This window comes from Mytilus galloprovincialis, chromosome 2 (assembly GCF_965363235.1).
Source record: "Mytilus galloprovincialis chromosome 2, xbMytGall1.hap1.1, whole genome shotgun sequence".
Lineage (NCBI taxonomy): Eukaryota > Metazoa > Mollusca > Bivalvia > Mytilida > Mytilidae > Mytilus > Mytilus galloprovincialis.
In genome coordinates this window covers 60,701,450-60,723,370 of record NC_134839.1, presented here as the reverse complement: position 1 = coordinate 60,723,370, position 21,921 = coordinate 60,701,450, and the positions used below count along the sequence as shown (strand labels likewise).

At 30.7% G+C, this 21,921-nt stretch overlaps 1 protein-coding gene across 1 annotated transcript in view; it reads left to right on the top strand.

Moving 5' to 3' along the window:
- Positions 1-20,932, top strand: part of LOC143064020 (sonic hedgehog protein-like) — a 30,458-nt gene extending 9,526 nt beyond the window's left edge. Inside the window, exons 3-4 of the mRNA XM_076236518.1 lie at positions 11,765-12,026; positions 18,263-20,932. Coding sequence (XP_076092633.1) covers positions 11,765-12,026; positions 18,263-18,912 — 912 coding nt within the window. The 3' untranslated portion in view covers positions 18,913-20,932. The remainder of the gene's footprint in view (positions 1-11,764; positions 12,027-18,262) is intronic.
- The last annotated feature ends 989 nt before the right edge of the window (positions 20,933-21,921 follow it).

Genomic DNA, 21,921 nt, shown 5'->3' with positions numbered 1-21,921 from the left:
AAATTTATTAAGACACTGACCATACTGTATCATTAAGATAACAAAAATAAGATTCGAAGGCTGTATGCTGATTTCAGTCAGCTAGACGCCTTAGATTTCCATTCGATAACCTATATAAAATTTGAATTGATTTGACCAATCTTTTACATAAATTTAGTTATTTTCAAAATATGAACGAGTACCTGTTTCATCAGATATGAAAGGGGGTTTTGTAATATAACATACTTTCATGAAGATTCAAATCTGTGTCAATAGGAACCAAAAATGGGTATGTTGCATTTGACGCAGTTTTATCTAGAAATTATTATAACTGCTGTCAACCTAGATTTGAACACCATTTGCACTATCAACCGCTGAAAAAAAATTAACCTTGGATGTGTGTTTGTTATTTGTGTCGTAATCTTCTGCCTAATTTTGCGATAAGTATTTTTTTTGTTATTTAACTCTATTTGCAGCTTCCAAATAGATTAATGATATTTAACATCGGTAAACTACTGTTGTCTCAAATAAGGCTTTAATTTTCACAACATTATCTTACTGATATCAATTTATGAAACCCTTAAGATTGCACAAAGTTTAAAACATATTTGTATATAATTCTAAAAAGTAAAATAACAAAAATACTGAACTCCGAGGATTATTCAAAACAGAAAAAATCCCTAATCACATGGCAAAATCAAATGATAAAACACATCAAACGAATGGACAACAACTATCATATTCCTGACTTGGTACAGACATTCTCATGTGTAGAAATGGTAGGTTGAACCTAACAGAGGCTTCTATCATTAAAAAAGTATAACACTATATATAGTTAAACTATATCGGTTTAGAAGATAATGTAGCATTTTCATTGTCAATTTTTTTTTTTACGTTAATCATAAACATTTAGGCACACTAGGTAGTCTTAAGTTGTTTTCATATATATATTTGCAAGTCAAATTTTCCTCAAGGATGAAATTAAAGGCATGCTGATTCGAGAAAAATATAACGGTTTGTTCGCTGCAAGAAGAAATTATTTGGAAATACAATGTTATAATATCTATGCTAACAGTACTGTAGTGCACTGTGAAATACGTCCTTTGTCTTCTTAACTTAAATCATTGATAAAAGTGAAGAGGATATAAAAATTTGAAAATTGTTCAATGATAATTTCACTTATGGACTGTTAAAAGCTTGTTTAAAATTGTTAAAATTATCCTTTTTGTCTAACTTTTATTCATTAACTAAAAAATATTTGTATTTTTCCCTCTACTAATGACTAGCCACACATTTGGAGTAAGTGCCAAAGTGAACAAATAATCAAATGGTCATGTCTAAAACTTGTATTGCTTTTAAAAAAACTTAATTTCAAACGTAATAAGTTTTAAAAGAAGACAATTTCCTTTTGTTCATGCAAATATTTCTTCTAAAAATTTAAATTAGCACCGCTACCTTCTAATTCGTTTGAAACAAAACATAAACGTGTGTTCTAAAAGAAAAAAATATATTGATATACATGTATAAGCCTGGTTCTTTGGTGAGTTTATGCAATTACTGTGTCGATGGCACTGCCATGGAGGTATGTCTTTAGATGATTCACAAGCCCAGTTGTCGGTGATTATGTCCTGTCATAAAATTTAATTGAAATGTTTGTTTTCTGTGATTTTACATGTAATGAAACGTTCACAAAAATCTTGAAAACCAATTCATCAAAAATTTGGCATTACATTAGTATTTTGATTTCTAGTGCTCTTCGCCGTCATTATTGATTTGTCGTTCGCCCTTTTTTCTCGAGTGCCACAAATGGGTCTTATGTAAAATCATTCGTCTGGTTTATTAAGTTATAAGCCTGGTATTCTTATATTTTATAAGTCTAACCTGATTTGATATTCTACTTCCGTATTGCGTTTATGTGTAGAAATCAGAGCTTGGATATTTTTTTTCTAATTTTCATATCTTCATCTTCTATAATATTAAAGTTTTCAATATTTTGATAAAATCTGTAAAATAACATATAAAAATGTACAAAAGTATCGTGACGAAAAGCTAATACTTCCAATTGATGTCTACCATACATCCGTTGTGGCAATTAGTTTATATTCTAGTTTGTTTAAATAAGCCGCTTATTTTGCTATGTTAAATCTGTTTGAAGAGTTTTTTAATATGAGTATGTAAACTTTGACTGTATCAGTGTTTGTGTATATCTGTTGAAGTCACCACATATTTTAGCAACTATTTTGTTAGAAAGAGAAAATCTTAAAAACATCAAATGTCAACACTTGAACTTAGTTTCTGTTATAATCCAATGGTGTCCCAGTAACGAAGTGAATGGTCCGGTATGCGGGCGTTGATTGTGGCTCTATCATAATAGGCGTGACATTATTTTTTATATACACAAGAAAAATTAACAAAGACTTTATCGTTTCTTTCCCTATTGAGTAGATTTTTATTTTTAGTTAATAATTCACAACTTGCCTTTGGAAATGTTTCTTCAAGGTGATAATAAATTTTGTAAAAAGTATGATAATGATAATTCAATTGAAAGTAATTGATCTCTACCGAAACAAAACAGAAAAAATACCGTGAGAAAATTCAGTGCCTTTGATTGAACCGTTATCGGGTAGGCCTGTTACCAAGATGATTGGAAAGCCTAAAATTATTTAAAAAAATGTCAGTGAGCTGACAAAACCAAAATAGAACAAACAAAGTGAGCTGAAGTCATAATGCCATAAGGAAGCTGAAACCTTTTCCTTTAGCATGATATTATTTTACAATAAAATTAAAACTTACACACAAATATATCATTTGAATCCATCCAAATACTACTAGTAGTTTAAGATAGATCTGAATTACACCAAATAGTGTTTGTAAAAATTAAAAACCTGTGCCATGTATAAAATGTTCTACCTCTAATTGAAGTATTAAAAGGAATAACGATTCATTGCATTGAGTGTGTATAAAGACAACGAAAAGATGAAGGATCGTTACAAAAATAAACTGTCATTTTGGTCATAAGGATTTACTTCGAATAAAAGTCTTATATCAAAGAAAAATTCGATATCTTGTTTCGTCTATTAACCTTTTTAAATTAATTCATTTTATAGTTAAAGAAGTGTTACTATCATATCGAACTTATTTTCCATGATAACAAAGTAAACCGAAAAAAAGTATAAAGATAGGAAAATGTTAGGATAAGTGGTATCTAAATGGTATGGACCATGTGTCTGTTTTTGAAATTGTATCTTATTGTTTGTATATAAATTTATAAATTTGACATCTCTCTCAATTAACACTGGTATATGACTCCGATATGGAAAGTGTTGTGAAATATTTCAATTAACCTGTATCAATCAGATTCTTTAATTTGCATTTTAAAAGATTCGAGTTTATTAGTTTTCTTCTTTTTGTCTATACATACTATCCAGAACCTTGCAAGAAAAATCTTTTAAAGACTCATACATAAAAACTTTCTCGTTTAGAGTCAATAATGGTTCATTGTTGATTTTAACTGCGATTAGATGACCAATCAATATTGAATAAATATGAGCGCTTAGTATGAAAAATGATTTATTTTATTATAGTGTCACATATTTGATATTTGATTACATAAACAACACAAAATAAAATGACCAAATATCCAGCCTTATGAAGACTTATGAGACACTTATGTACAAACATTTCTAAAATCTAAAGGTTAAAAAAAATAAAGAAATCACTGAACAAGTCATTTTAGTCTATATGTACAAAAACTCAAATTTTAAAAAAGATTATCATCACATTGAGTTTTAAAAATAAGAAATAGAAATAATAATTATCACAGTTAAACTTAAAAAAATAAAAAGGTTTTCCGGAATGAATAAATTATTTGAGTAAAAATCATTGTTTATAAATATAAAAACATTAAATATTATTGATTGATAAATTCTCATGTGCTAAATAGTTTTCGCCTCTGAAAAGATTTTAAAATTGCGTATGACAAAGAAGTTTGTATATCTTCACAAGACATTATTTCAATAAATTTACTGTCCATATCAAGAGTATCAAACCCATCAATTAAAGTTCTAGCTTTTGCAAACAATTCAAACCTAATATCGTCATATAATGGGCAAAACAACAAAAAATGTTTTTCACTTTCAACAGTCTTTCATCTACTGGTGTTCGCGGTCGGGCATATCGTCCTGTCTCGATAGCCAACGGCAAAGACCCGCTACGGAACAAGGAAACAGTTCGACGCACATTTTTTGGGAGTTGTAGCTTAAGGTATCGCTCAGTTTTAACGTTTGTTTTGTGTAAACGGTATGTCCTTAGTTTATTTCCGTTTACATTTTTCGAATCGTCAAACAACTCTAGTTTGAATTCATCGTTATCAACAACATCAAAGCATTGCTTAATTGTTCGCATAACAGTTTTTGTAGAAATTAATGTATCATTAAGTATAGCAGTGGCATCAACGGTTTCAGCAAAACTTTTCACTTTAACGTACCATCCTTTACGTCGATTTTTAGTCCACTCGGTAATCTTTCGAGTTAAACGCGTATCATCAGATCGCAATATCCGACTTAATAATCGTATACATGCAGTTCTTTGTTTCGTAAAAAACGAGGTCCAACCCGTATCTCCTCGAATTGCAGTATTTGCCGTGTATCTTTCAACAGACATGAAAAATTTAGCTGCTTTGTTCTGAATAGAGTTTATTACTGAATGCACTTTTGTGCCCCATATTCCCAAGCTATAAAATAACACTGGTTCAACCATAGTAGAATACAACTTGGAATATACAGAGTGTGTCATTCCACCTGCGCTTATAAATTTGCCATACAACGCACTGAGTGCTCTGCTCGCTGATTTTGATAGTTCGCGTACGGCTTTGTCATACGATAAATGTTCATCTAACCACATGCCTAAATATTTATATGATGTAGCATAGGTAATGTTTTGTCTGGAACAAGTAAAGTTAAAGCTACTACGATCGATAGATGGATTTCGGAAATGCACTATGTTACTCTTGGACGGATTAACATCAAGCTTCCACTGACTACACCATGAAGTGCCGGTTATTTTCACTTTGAATCTTTATCCATAATTTGATTAATACAATTGTGTCTGTGCTTTTTAACTCTGTCTTGTGTTGAAAATGTTATCACATTATATATGCTTATAAAGATGACCCTCGAATTTGATAGAATGAAGCAAATATTAACTTAAAACCTAAAAAATAAAGGTCCTGACAATCTTTATGTGTCTGTCAAAATTCAGGAGTCTGTAATTTGTTTTTTTTTTTTTTTTTTTTGTTGGTTTTTGTCTGTCATGTCGTTTGTCGTTCATTGTTTTGTCATAGATCAGTTCGTTGGTATTTTGGTTATTTTGAGCTGTTGGGGCCTTTCCAATTTACTATCAGCATGAGATTTGCTCAATGTTGAAGGACTTGCCTTAATCTTTTGTTGTTTATATCTACGTCATTCGAACTTCGGTTGAAAGTTGTCTCCTTGGCAAACACACTTACAACCCCTTATTTATTTGTATTGAAACACAAATTTAAAATTTATCAGAAACGTATCTGTGTACTGTTTTCCATTCTCAATAATATGTTTCCACACACAGATAAGTAAATTTCTTAACTAAATGGTCCTTCGGCAATTATACCACATCTTCATATCTTATATAAAATGCGAAATTCAAATAAAAAACATTGACAAATCATCAAAACTTTATAAAATTGTTAAATTAACAGAAGTTATTGGTTCTTTCAGATAATTAAGTGCTAGTGAAACTGTTAATCGGTTTGTAAAGAGATTCGTCTAATGGAGTAATGAGTCGCAAATTCAGGCTTTGATAAATTAACTTCAGGTTTGATAAATTGGCTGTTTATGTTTGCTATACGTCCAGTGGAAACTATTTCGTAACATGTTTGGTAATTTTGTGTTGTCAATTTATGAATTGGTCGACCCAACAATTTTGAGTATTATAATACTCATTCAAATTTAGTCACTGTGCGCAAGTAAAGAAATTTCGAATGAAGTTGCGATTTGTCCATTTAAGAACTTTGTTGCTCTTCCCGTTTCAGGTGTAGAGGGTCCTTAAATAGGATTTTATTTTACATCATTTGTTCCTTGATTACATGGAATGATGTATAAATAAACTCGTACAGCTTTCCATTATAGTCGTTTACACATTGGTATGAACAAATTTTGGGATATTTAAGTCTACCCTCCATTTGTTTATGTTTTTAATGTTTACTATTGTATAATTTAATGCAGTTTTAATCAAGGTCTAATTAGTTCTATTTGTAAACTTGTCTTTTATTCTATTATATTAAACTATCAACTGAATGAAATCTAGCAGTTTATCTATGACAATGACAATGATAAAAGATGTATAATCTTGTTGATTCGGAAAAAATGTTCAATGTAGTCTGATTAAATTGTTAAACGAAGCCTAACATGGTCGAAATATGACATGAATGGACATAAAGACTTAAATCAATTAACACTTAGAGAATCTTTAACGACCACTACATAAGAGGAAAAGACTGAATCATTTCGTATACAGTCTTGAAGAAATGAGGCCAAAAGAGGGAATTTTAATCGCTATGTACATGTAGTTTTTAAACCCAGCTGCAATTTTGCGCGTGTCATAAGTCAGGAGCCTCTGGCCTTTGTTAGTCTTGTGTGATTTTTAATTTTAGTTTCTTATGTATATATCGGAGTTTATTATGACGTCCATTCATACTAAACCAGTGAACATTTAAGTTTAGGGGTCAGCTGAAGCACGCCTCCGGGTGCAGGGGTTTCTTGCTGCATAAAAAAAAACATTGGTGGCCTGCGGCTGTTGTCTGCTCTTTGGTCGGGTTGTTGTCTCTTTGACACATTCCCCATTTCCATTCTCAATTTTATTGTAATTTATGATATTGAAATACTTCATTTTGTCAAAACTTTACAGATAAATGTCAAATACAATATAAACCTCTCTCATAGGGATCCTCGCAAAACGAACGTGATATTAACAAATATCTTAAACTTAGAAATTTTACAACCACATTAGAAATTCTTTTTACCCATTAGGTGTCAGGATGTCAAGTTGACACAACGTGGAAGTCATAATACCTCTTTTACTTTCATCTTTTATTCGTCTAACAGAATGAAGATAAGTGTTTAATTTGTTATCTGATATGGAAGCATAATATATTATTAATAAATTTTAGGGTAAATAGAAAAAAAAACTGTTTTGTTAGATAGGTAGCTAAAATATTCATGTACTCCCTTTTTGTTACAGCAAATTCCGATAAGTTTAAAAAAAAAACACACTATAATTATTTCATGTTACATATTTTATATGATTTGAATGTTTTAATCATGTGAGTTGTGTTACGAGCGAAAAAGATATTCTCATAAGTCAAGAAAGAAAGAAAAAACAGAAATGAGTGACTATTTCAAAGTCAATACACTGTTTTTTTTTAAACAAATTGTTTCCTGAAAAGCTGGGGTAGTCATGAAACGAAGTACTTCCAAAACATCTAAATATGCGTTGATATTAATCTCTCTTCACTTTGGATGTGTTATGTGCTGTATTCACTTATGACTAGTGACTTAACTGCACGAAGCACAGTATGTAATGGCGTCTAAAATATCTAAATTATCAATATATCTAAACTCATACATCTAAAGAAAACTAACAACGCCATGGCAAAAAGACGAAAGATTACAAAAAGACGAACAGGTCCACAAAACTCCAACGTTGGTCGGAGAGTTTATTCTGATTGGCATGCAATTGCCGCCATATTTCATAGTGATTTGAAGATGCAGTTGAAATCCGTTACTGTCGAATGTGAATTATCTTCGAAAATGTGTCAACAATAGTAGATCTAATATTGCTCGATCAAACTGTGATGTCGACCGTAAGACTTTATTAGTTCAGGCTAGAATAATACTGTCAATTAGCCGTTTGTACGTTAGTGGTCGTAAAAAGTCTCTGCATCGTAACAAGGCCTCGAAATTGAACCAAAGTTACTAGTAGTCATGAACTGAGATTGTTTTACTAGCAAAATGAATAAACATATCAATTGTAGAAAGGCGGTTATTGAGGTAACAACACTTTACGAAATAAAATCATTTTAACAATATTTTGAATTTTTGAACAACTTTTAAAATAGTTATCAAGTGAAAGACAACGTTTGGACATATTAGAATCGCTAATTTTTGTGAGTGAACGCATTTGTTACGGCTAAAAAGACAGACATTAAGGATCAAACATTGAGAATGCGGAAACAAATTTTCACTAACTACTGTTATTCGAATATCTCAATATTTTGAAGGGACAGTGTACCAGGACTTACATTTATGAACGTTTTTTTTCCTTTCGTGATGATTTTTTATTCATGCTTTAAAATTTATTCTTTTTTTGTGTTTTTATTTTTTTTATAAATGCATAACTCGTTTAACGTGTTTTTTTTTTCTTCCTTTTTTGCTATACTTCCTTAGTTTACATTTTTGTACTTTCCTTTTCTAAAATATTTCAAATATCTATTGTATGGAGTGTACTTAAAAGAATGACAAGCCTTATACAAAAATCTTAAATGAGCAATTTAAACTGAAATTAATATTCAAGGAAAGTTTGTTTTATAAAATTAAATTATTTACAAATATCTAAATTTATAGTTTAACGAACTAAAATAAATATTTAACTTTAAAACCGTTCACTCCTCAGTTGTATGTACTAACTTTTATATTTGTTTACCTTTAGTCTGAAGTGTTGAATATGAAAGACAAAAATGTACGATTTGACTTACAATAAAATACTATTCTTGTTTATCTGAAGTGAATATATAATACGGTCCATCTAGCCGTTAATCTTCAGAACAAAAGATTGATCTTTATCACTATTGAACTTAAAATTGTTTGTACCTATGCCGAAACTGTAAAACGCTCTAAAGACGGTGTTATTCAGCTGAAGAACCCTTATCCTTGTAAATAACAATTTTAAGCATACTTGTCCTCATTTTGAGGTAAAATATTCATTTATGTGGCCACTCGAGTTACGTCGTATTAATATATGGCTCACTTTTCAGTTAGCAATTGTGTGCAAGATGAATAATCAAATACATTGATATGTTGTTAAATAATACAGTATCATAAAAAATTCAAAGCAGGTCTTTTGAAGGTCTGTTGCTAAATTTAAAATACATTCATGTTTTCTGCTATGTCTGATGTTCCTTGAAATACATTTTTTTATAACCTGCCAAGATTTAATCGATAAAAATATAAGAAACGTCCCATATTTTTAAAAGCATTATCTCATAAATAGGCTCTAGTTAGGTTTAACCCAATACCAACAAGACAAATCAAGCCAAACTAATGTATTTGATATTTAATTTAAAGAATCAATTTCTTTTAATTTAATTATGCAATAAGATTAAAAAGGTATAAATATAGTTGTAAAGATATAATTGTGGTTTTTTACCTTTCTATTGAGACCTTGGGAGTATATACTAATAAGATCTGTGATTATTTTAACATAACGTGAAACATACCATAGGTCCGATTTTTTCTTCCGATAAACCTGGATATATATCATACCGTTCTGTATCAATGTAACCCTCTTTTAATATTATCATGTAATTAAATTTATTATTAAAGAACATAGGCCTTGATTCTACGTAGTATTTTTCTCATTAGGGAGCTTTAAGCTGGTCAACATTACTTTGTTTCTCTGGGTGAATGGTATTTGTTCATACAGGAGGACAGATTAATCCGTATATAATCTTCCCATAAGATGTTCTTCTTGAACAAATAATGATAGTGAATTGTGTGAAAAAATCTCAACTAAATTCTTCTTAAATTTATTTATTTACCAGTATCTTTCGGACAAAACTTTTAAAGTTGTAGATAAACTGATTTTTGATTATGTATTGCCAAAAGCAACCGCTCGACTAAAGTGGATTTAAATTTATAACATAAGCTTCACAATTTCTATAGAATTTAGTTTTTACAATTTTTTTTAGCATGATCTTCTATTTTTTATTATCCTTCCATGTTAGGTAAAGAACTTATCATAAAACAATCTATAAAATTTCTTTTAAAAGTAAATAGGTATTTAATCAGTTGAATTTTGTGGAAAGAATGTTTTGTTTTTGCAAAGAAATAATCTTTGAATAATCATGAAACAAGCTTTTAGTAAATACCCAATTGTATGTTTCTTTTTTGTATCTATCTTAATCAAAATAAATATTTAAACTTTGAAGAAAAGTGACCTTCTCTATCATGGTATATCTTTTATTTATTGTAACATTGAATTAGAATTTACTGTCTATATTATCAGGTTAAGGTTATTCATTTGATCATAAACTATGTAACATTACATAATTTCAGCTTGATACAATAGCTGTTTTGATTTGATATCCCATTTTGAAATATGGGTTGTAAATATACTTGTAAACAAGTATTAGAGTTGGTGGTTTATTTATATGAATAAACAGAGATATGGGGTATACGGCCATAGATAATAGCCTAAGGACCTAAAAAAAAAATCATTAAAAGACATCTAGGGATCAATATGCATTCTTTAACAATAGAGATTGCCCCGAGTCTTAAACAATATATGAATAAATTAAACAGAAACTAGCCAGATCTGTTATCTACACGACTCTAAATATTACACTAAGGCTGGTCCGCCATTCCATCTCGTGTAGCGATAAGTAAACACAACAGGGATCCAGTTTACACTAAGACATGACCAAGGACAACCACAAACCAGGAGCCTGATTTAGAGCAGGTACATGTGCATATGCTGGTATTTAACTAGTTTTTGAGATATCAAACCAACTTCTTTTCTCTATCAGTGTAATAACAAAACATTCTTCTATGATCATGCAATAAAAAGAGTATAGGAAAAATTGCGGTATGATGTGTAGCAAAAACACAAGTCTACAAGTATAAGGAAAACTGTCAGTTGTCAGTTTCTGAAAGCAAGCTGAAAGATTTTAAGCTGCTAATAAGAAACGAATACCGTATTTGAGATTGCTAGCAGTTTCCGAAAGCAAGCTGAAAGCTTTAAAGTTGCTAATAAGAAACCAATACCGTATTGGAGATTGTTGTCTGTTTCTGGAAGCAAACTAAAATCTTTAAAATTGTTAATAAGAAACCAATACCGTATCAGAAAATGATGGCAGTTTCTGAAAGCAAGACGAAGTCTTTTTATAAAAGTCGCTAATAAGAAATCATGTTGTTCTACAAACTAATATCAGTGGCTGCACAGAAAAGAAGCAAACAACAACGAACAATTCGGTTTGTGTTATATCTTAACACTTGTAAGTTAATGTTTTTCATTTGTATAGCTTGATATCATAGTCTTAGATGCATTGTATTCATTAGATTTTATTGGCTTTGAACAAGCTCACAGTAACTGTGAGTACTCTAGGATCTGCACTTAATCTTTTGTTGATTCATTAATAAACACCAGTGATCACCTGAGGTGTTCTCTTTACGTTGTAAAAGGACAATTCAACAATTTTCAGTTTGAATAAAGTGACATGTCTGCTCTTTATCCAAATATAACTAAGTTGTGACGTTATTAGTCGTGTTGCATAGTATATATTACATGTATTCTGAAACATATCAGTTAATAAATTAGCATAGTGCCAATTTTAGATTGGGTATTGTGTCAATAAGTTGTTCTATGTACATAAGTTAATCCCATCAGATAAAAGATGTAAAGAAAACATTTTTTATTAATTGCACTAGTTTGATATGTTTATTTTTTTTTTAAATCATGTACTCACTCATTTCAGAGAACCAAAGACAAACTACAAGCGCTTGCTGTCTCAGTGATGAATACATGGCCTGGTGTTAAACTGCGAGTAACCGAAGCGTGGGATGAAGATAACCATCATTGCAAAGACTCTCTCCATTATGAAGGTAGAGCTGTAGACATAACAACCAGTGACAGAGACCGGTCAAAATACGGCATGTTGGCACGTTTAGCTGTGGAAGCAGGTTTTGATTGGGTGTTTTATGAATCACGTGGTCATATCCATTGTTCTGTTAAATCAGGTAAGTTTGAAGCATATATACTGCAGGCATGATCAGAAATGCGTTTAGGAACCTTTGTATGCAGGAAGTCAGTGAGGGTAAAGTGGTGCAAGGCAACATTACATTCCCTATCCACCTTGCCAATCTTTCTCTCTCTTTTAATTCAATGGAACTAAATGATTTTAGAAATTACTCATGTAAATTATATTGAGTGCCATTTGTCAATATCCCGCCTGTTATTAAAACCCATGTGCAAGACTATAGTCCGTTTGACTTTACATGCCGTATAGAAAAGGATGCAGTTATGAACGGACTTACTGAAGACGTCAACTCCGATATTCGTGTAAGGAGAGTAATTATTTCCACGTGAAGGAGAGTAATTATTTCCACGTGAAGGAGATAAACCACAATTTTTTCAAAGAAACTCAAATTGATTTGTTGATTTGATGAATTTGAATAATTACATAAATATCCATTTATCTATGTACTATGTAAGTGAGGACAACACACTTAACGTTTAATGGCTTCCAAACTTAACGTACCGACGTCATCCTATTAAAGAAAGATTGACCCATATAATTTTAGCTTGAATTGAACATGTGCTTCCTTTTAGAAGATCAAGAAAAAACGCTTTCTTTCTCTTGTTCAATTATTGTGTAATATCATCAATTTGACACAAAATTTACTCTCGTTATCTGATTATGCATTTTGCATCCCTTTTATTGGGCTGATAACGCTTTTTAAAAAATAGTAAAATAGAAACGTTTGTTCAAATTATCGCTGATATGAAATATGAATCTTTTTTTCACCATACCTCATCTAACGATGCTATATTTCGCACGCTTATTTGGGCAGGTGCATTGTCATTAAACAGTAATAATTTTCACACTTTTTGTCATTCAGAAACTTATTTTCAGGTAAAATAACCTAATAAGTATTAATTAGAATAATTATTTAGATGTTCAGACGCGATAAAAATTAATCACCTGTTAATAACTGCCTGTTTCCATTTATAGTGCTCAGACAAGGATAGTCTTTGATGTTTTTATAACAGGCTTTGTCATTCGAAGATTGTCTGAGTAAAAAGGTGTTAGTTAGCAGAACTATAAAAACGAAATTTATAAGCAATATAAAAAGCATTCGGGTAACATTTATAGGAATCAAACTATGTTTCTACGTCTTCGTTGTTCTGCTTAAATTCAGTGAATGTAAGCATATAGTCTACGCCTTATATTTATGTTTATACGTTCAATATATAAATGAAGGCGCAAAACTTTTACAGTATTTATAACAAAAAACTTCATCATTCAAGATTCGAGAAAACTACATGTATTACCATATTATCATTACGCCAAAAGAAGTAATGTATACTTATAAAATAACAATTCTAATATGACGTGCTTCTTTCGCTTTGTGAACAAACCCATGCTCTAAATCCAATAAAATTTGTTTGCACATGCGTATATTGACTTCTTCAGAATAATGAATTTTATCAAATTATCATGCACTTAATATATTTCCTTACCTTTTAAACACTTTCAAACTCTTAAATGGTGTACATGATGTTACTAAATCATTAATTATGACTGTAATGTGTTGCATTCCGAAATTGACATATTTGACCCAGATACGACAACCGTTCATGCTGGCTGTTCAAACTCCTCCCTCTGAAAAAGTACAGTGGAAGCCGTTTGCTTCTTTACAAACAAAAAGAGAGGTTCATGGAAGAGCCTACACAGACGCACTATCGCTCGGACAAAAATAATCACGAATATAATGCCTACCCATGTTAAAACTACAATAAAGTATAGCTTGCATCAATTATTTCTTAAATATGTTTGTTCCCGATTGATATCAATATGTTATAAAGGATCAGCCTTTGCAGTAAAAGCTTTGAAAATGAGTGAAAAAATCAGCTCTGTTTTATAAGTTTGTTTTAACACAAGTTGTTTAATTTTTTAATGGAAATGTAGACCAAAATAAAAAGTGTTTTATAATTTAAAACATAAGATCTAAACAAAAATCTACAACAAGTATCTTGTTTTCCGTATTATTTTCCAAAATTCCATAGCTTGGACAATGCTCTACAAATCCAATTTTAAGATATCCTTTAGTGGATGGTTGTCTCAAAGGCAACTTCTCTTAGTTTTTAAAACGTATTGAAAATTGAAAAAAAAAAAATGCATGAAACAACATGGGAAATTATCCTATGTCAAATGACAGGTTTACCTAAAAATGCTATTAAGCACATTATAGCAAGGATCTGTAAAGCAAAGGCAGCTCCATTACCGAATACTATACATATGTATGAATGAATTTACCGTTTTCTAGATTGAGGTCAGACAATTTTTATTTTGCTACTTGCCTTTACTTTTATGGACCTGAAACACCCACAACATTTAACCAGTTCACATCCTATTGTCCTGATAAAATCGCCATTGACGTCTGACGACCGTAAATATTAAATAAAGATAGTGTTTTATTCATTATTAATAACGGACGTTGTATTCCATAATAAAGGTAGTCAAAGTTTTGAGTATTTTAGTTGTGATTCATGAAAAGAACAAAATATAAGGAAGTGGCTCTATTTGTAATTTGCCGTGTGGTATTTGCTGGTCTATAGTATTGTTTGTCGTTTCATATGTTTCTTGAGGAAAAGCTCGAGGGGTCTCTTTTGTGTCACATGTCCTCCTTTTACTTGCAGGTTTTAATTCCTCTTCAAGTGCCTTTTCATCTTATGATTTCCGACCGTGTTATTATTTATTTTTTTGCACATATGAATTCATTTCATATCTGGTGCAACTCCCAAAATTAACTAGAATGTGAAAAAGAAAGGGATAGTGACGCAAAATCACTGCACACAATTGATATAACCACAAGCAAAGGCACATCAAATGCATTGCTGCTTTTCAGTTGTGACATGTACAGAAATTTCTATCAAAATTTTATGTTGTATTTTCGGACATATTTTATTTGTAAAAACAGCCCTCTTATTTTCATTTTAAAATAACATTAGTAAATGCTTTAGCTTTATATATTTTGAATAAAGCTACCATATATACGCATGATATTTGAAACAACTTATAACCTTGCCAGAAGTGCAAACGTCCTTCCTATGGTCTAGAGTATCTATATCGATGAAGTGATTGTTATTTACTTAATGTCGGTATCTATTACAAAGTCTCCATGCTAGTTTATCTTGTTTGTCTTTGAAAGCTAGCCGTGATTTAGTTTCTTTATTCGCTCTATTTTCTCTTAAAGTACTTTTTAGTTTTTTTCATTTTCATCTTGTTGCTGGTTTAACCTTGTAACAATTTCCTTGTATAACTGACATTAACAACTGCATTTTGAAATAAGAATGTAACCCAAAGTCAAAATAACCGATTATAATAAAAACCGACAAATACAAGAGGAAGTTATTATAAATGTTTATGTAGCAACTGTTGGGCGAATGTCAAATTTCTGCATTATTTTGCCTATTCTAAGAAATAGAGAATTCGACATTTATTGCAACAAATCTATGACTTTCACTATAGACGAACCACGAATATCGAAAAACTTAATGGTTCGTGCACAATTTAAATAATTAATAGGAACGCTTAAATCTCTGTTTACGATCTCGCGTCGAAGGCACTGCGTTGGTAAAAAATCATAGCTTACACGATGCTGGTTAATTTTATACTTTTGTAGTTTGTTGTTGTTTTTTTGGATATATTTCTTTAATTAGTTTGTATGCTCTTGGTTTATAATTGAATGATTTTGGCTTGACTTTTTTTACCTTTTTGGTTTTATAAGATCTTCAATTATTTAATACGTTTTAGATTTTCAAATATTTCGACCTCTAGCATCACTGAAGAGACATTAATTGTCGAAATGCGCATCTGTTGCAGTAAATTAGTACACTAGAAATAGCCAAGTAAAATGAACCCTAGACGTCTTGGTACTACAAATTCTTCTCTGCAGTCAGTGCATTGACATTGTTTGTGTACTTTCAATTGTGATGTTTATGCTCCAAACAAATTTTTAGTCCCGGGAGTATTCCTATATGGAGATATGCGCTACAACTGCTATCTGACATTTGATGCATCTGCCTTACTTAAGTTATTCTTTGTAGTTGATACAAGCATTGTTCAATTAACTTTACGATTTATCTTATCTTTAACCTATTACATCTTCTTATCCCAGTAAACAAGAAATTGTTGTTCTATGCTGTTGTTTTTGCAAGTTCGGAGACTAGTTTTTCCCTGAATATATTTGATTAAAATTGCATAACGCAGACTTTTATCGCACCAATCGACCTTTTCTACCAACCAACTTTTTTGGATTAGTAAAGGATTAAATGTAATCGCCCAGAAAATTACATGCATGTAATAGTCTGTTGATTAACGAGTCTGCAATGGGGAAAGTAGCATAGTTGTAGAATAAAGTTGTCACAACAGATTTTTTGTATTAGTTCGATAAGCGTTGGTTTCCTAAACAACAGTAAGGAGGCACTAATGGTCGTAATATTCAGATTATTTTTCTTTCTGTAGTATGCATTCATACAAACATACTTATAATTATAGTCTACACGATTCGTTGCATTGCCTTGGTTGTATTACAGCACAGGTTGTAAAAGGACTTTATCAACCTTTGTTCTTTTTGTTTGAGCCAGATTATTACATAACAATTATATTACTTTCAATTGATTTTTGCATACGTAGGAAACTATACTGATAAATCTTTTCTGATTACAAGTGTTTTAGTACAGGTAATGGCTGTGCAAAAGTGACATTGAGAGTGTCAAAACCGTGTAAGGTTAACCTTTCCTATGTCCTTATTTCAAATAATGTAGCGTCAAATATTTGCAAACTTTATTAATTCGATTATTATTAGAGCCTTAGGCAGATATTGTTTTCATTTCTAACATGCCAGTTTTACCATATGATAGGATTGATGCTGCATTACAAACGCGAGAAGTTATTAAGAGCTATCAAAATCCATGGCGAAGAAGACGGACAACATTAACTTTGCCTATGACCTTAGTTCAAGTCGAATATTGTCAAATATTTCCAAACTAAATCAATTCGATGCTTTTTAGTACCTTATGGAGATAATTGTTTTTATTTCTAACTCATCGGATTTATCACACCGTAGCAATGATTTTGCGTTTGATAAAAGGGAGATACCAATGAGGTTATCAAAATCCATGTTGAAAAGACAGACAACAACATGGTCAAAAGACAAACAATAGTACAAAAAAAAATCTACACTTAAAATTAAAGATTTATCAAAACGAACTCCACCTTAATTAAACCGCGGATGAACTTTTGTGTTTTTTACTCACATAACAAGTTTCATTTAAATTCAGTGCAAAATCACATTATTTGCCATTTCTAAATAGTCTCGACCTGTCTGAATCAAACATTAAAAATATCTAATTGTATAATTTTTGAATGGCAATTACAGCGACATAATAAAATTCATTGACAAATGGAACTGTATCTTTGAGAGTATTTTCAGTACAGTTAACTTATTTTTTTATCAGATTTAATCTACTGAAAATTCATTTAGGTTGCAAGAGCGTGAAGATGATTTTCAACGGTACCATACCGGCTAAATCAACTTTTTCAGACATGGACCATAATAAAACGATATAATTATAATAAATGTGTAATAAATTGTGTTTGCTAAATTCTTTACTTTGTCATTTAGTAATATATAAATATTAAAAGAGCATTAGGGTATGCCATTTTAGTCAGAATAAACACAGTTTTACTATAATTAGGATACGGAATTTTTTTATGCAGAGTCAACATGACAATGCAAACAATCATTTTAAACACTCCAGACTTTAAGAATTTTGTACATAGTTTTGCCACTTAAAAAATAAATCAAGTACGGACCAAATTTATACAAACTTTGAAATAACAGTGACATAACATAGCGATAAAGTCCAGCGGTTAAAGCACCCACTCCAACGTATGAGTGATACTTTATCTCCCTGGCCAAGTATTACAATGAAAAAGCAATTTTATATATACGATTGAAATGTTTGGTTGTGTAAAAGGCTTAGAATCATCACCTCTACGTACAAATAATAAAGTCGTTGAAAGTTGTGAATTTCTGGTGTTGATTATTATAACTTCTAATATAGAAATTAAACTTAGAAATAAACATGGTTGTTTTTGTGTGAATATTGTTTTCGTTATTTCGGTAGCAAAATATTTTTTTTACATTTTGGAGACATCTGGTTCATTTTTTTGTTCTATTTACAGAATCGTCTGCTGCAAATAACATTGGAGGATGTTTCAGTGGTGAATCTTCTATCCAATCAGAAACAAGAGGATATGTTCAAATGAAAGATCTACATACGGGAGAAAAGGTGTTAAGTAAAACAGATGATGGGGTTCCAGTTTTTAGTGAGGTCATCATGTTTCTTGATAAAAACAGTCAGAAGCAGGCCACATTTATTCATATTGAAACAGAGGATCATTTTTCACTTGAAATCACAGACAAGCATTTAATATACGTATCAAAAACAAACTATTCAGATGACTTTTCCTCGGCATATGCCGAAGAGGTTCAAGTGGGCCAATTTGTGTTAGTTTCGAACAGTACAAACAATTTTATACCGTCAAAAGTTGTTGCATTAACAAAAAAGACATCAAGTGGAGTGTACGCCCCACTGACGATAGAGGGTAATATTGTTGTTAACGGTGTACTCACTTCCTGTTATGGTGTCATGAATAATGAAGTTATAGCGCATGCGGCTTTTGCCCCCGTTAGAGCGGTACACTGGATACTGCAATACATATCATATCCATACGCAATAGACATTGGTTCTGAGGGTGTCCACTGGTACGCTGATGCGTTATATAATATTGGAACACAATTGTTTGATAAAAGTGTCCTGTATAGAGTATGAAACAATACATTGTAAACATTTGGAAATAATTTGTGATAATTTATTTTTAAATTATTGTTCATACCAAGAACAAAGTGTTATTTGTACAAAGACAAGTTCATTTTGAATTTATTTATTGCTTCAAGGTGCCTGTCCAATATTTAATGTGCTGTTACGATTGTATGCTTAAAACGGGTAATTTGATGCAACATGCCCGATATAACAAAGTGTAGTTAAATACATATCCGTGGACATCAGAATCTCACTCTTTCAAATTGAAGATATTATAGGGTACCATAAAAGTGAGAAATTTCTTGATAAGTAAGAAAGCCATATTGAGGAAATTCAAATTCTGATGTGTACGAAAAAAGTGTACACGGTCAAATTTATTAGAATTTTTTTCTTAAAAATTTCATGTTTTTCCATTAATTATTAAAATTAAACATAATAAAAGTAGGTATCAACATAGCATGCTTTTTATCGAATTAAAAATCGAATGCTAGATTTTAGATAGCCGGATTATATACTTAAAATTTACAATTACATTGATTGTTTATATTCTTGTTAAAAAAGGTCATGAAAAATGCAAAACATATTTTGTGTTTATGTAGAAATTGAACAGACCAGAAAAGACCAATGGTGCAAAAGTAAATCAGAATAAAAAAAATATTATTGTTCATACATGGTCTTTTCCTAATTGCTGAAAATGGCCCGTTTGTAGTATACAAAATATTGCATTGTTAAGTTTTGTGATATGTCGTATAGTATTTGTTTAACATTGTAAATATTTGTTCATTCTTATTTTGTTATAGCTTATATGATATCGATGAAAGGGGGAACTACAAATGGCTGAATTTATTAATTCCGCCATTTATGTTTTTTGCACCAATTGGCAGTGTGGTGCAAAGAACATGTCTACTTTATGAAAATGTGATGACTTCAGTCATTCCAGTGAATAATCATTTATACTTTTTATCATTTTTTTATTATATTTTTTTTCCATATTTTTTTCCCTTAATTATTGTGTGTTTCTTTTTTTAAATTATTTATGATAATTCTTTTATCATTTTTTTTATCAATTTATCGAATACATTCCATTATAAATATAACATTCATAAAAAAAAAGTTCGAAGAAAGGTAACTCTTGTTGGTATAACACTTAATATTTACAAGAAGAATTTATTCCTTTGCTTCATCTTTCAACGTTTTTTTTTGTACGCACGATATCTAAAACTAAGTGCTTAAACATCTAAAATGTATATAGGATCAAGTTGTCCCATCGTATGAGAGGTTAAATTATAGAATGAAAGTTAAACTAGCTAACGACTTTTGGTTCATTTTCAAATTAAAAATACAAACTTTTTTCAAATGTTCAAGCAATAATCCTTTTATGATTTAAATTTCGAAAACTTGCTAAAATTTGAAATTATCTGTTAAATGCACAATTTTTTAAAATTATGGTGAATTATAGTACACACATGATTGCCATCTATTTCAAACAAAAATATGCCAGTTTGCTATAATATTGATACCTAAATCTTAAAACATAAGTACAACAATTATGTCAATATCATGTTTAAAACTTATTTTCATCATACATTACCTTTATATATTATTGTGCAATAGAGATACGATTTTCATTTTTTTTTTCATATCATATGTTTTGTGACTATATTTAGTTATATTAGGTACACATTAGAATAATACCTCCTTCCGATGAAAATGTTAAATAATTTCATTTATTGAATTTTCCTTTTTTCACTTTTACTTCAAAATTAGAATAACCTGTATTTGTATTTTTACAAAACAAATATAAATGGTGCGCTTTTAAATAGTATGGTGCAAAGTTGATGTCAAGCCACATCAATTCAAAATGTTTTAGTGCTTTAGTTTGATCTCTTTTTTAGGTGCTGAATTTGCATTTATCACTGTCGCAAAACTGGCAAAATAATTTACAAATACATTTTATTGATTGAACAATTGCTGCAAAGTTGTAAGTAAAGTAGATTGTCTTTTGTTGAAAATAAAAATTCGAATAGTGTAGTTTTCTTTCGTTACACATGGTATCTGAAAAAGAGAATCCAAAGATACAGAACAGAAATTCATACTTATAAGTCAAAAACAAACTGACAATGCCATTGCATAAAAAAGAAGAAAAAAGATTAAACGACAAACTACAGTGCACAAAACACAACATAGAAAACTAAAGACATAGCAACACAAACCATACCAAAAACTGGGAGGAGATTTCATGAGCTCCTGAAGTTGACGCAAATCCAAATGGAAGTCAAGATGTGAGGCAGACTGAATTATAGATGATGTAAATGTATTTTTCGTACTTCAAAGACAATAAAATTGAGAATGGAAATGGGGAATGTGTCAAAGAGACAACAACCCGACCATAGAAAAAAACAACAGCAGAAGGTCACCAACAGGTCTTCAATACAATATTTACAAATGGCCTAACACAAAAAATGGCCCAACTTGAGAGTTTGAAAGGGAAACTTAGTTTATCTAGATCTTTAACGTTAGAATCAACACAGACATGTGTCAAAGCAATAACACAAATTTAACACACAAAAAACCTTATGAGTCCTTAAAAGAATTTGGGATGATCTTAAATGCAACGACAACTTTATCATAAGCCTGGTACCTTTGCTAACTTTAAGCATGTCGAAATTTCCTATTGTATTATTTTTTTGTACTGTAGTCCTGTCATGTAATGTCATTTTAGAGTAATCTTTAACATTGCCATTAAAGCACGAGGTTTGGCTAGCCGCAAAACCAGGTTCAACCGACCATTTTTTTTTCTTAAAATGTCCTATACCAAGTGAAGAAAATGGCAGTTGTTACCTTATAGTTCGTTTTTGTGTGTGTTGCATTGTCGTTTTTTGTTTTTTGTTGCACTTCCGTGTTTCTGTTGTTTCGTTGTTTTCTCTCTTATAGTTGATGTGATTATCTCAGTTTTAGTTTGTAACCGGGATTAGTTTTCTCTCAATCGATTTATGACTTTCGAACAGCGGTATACTA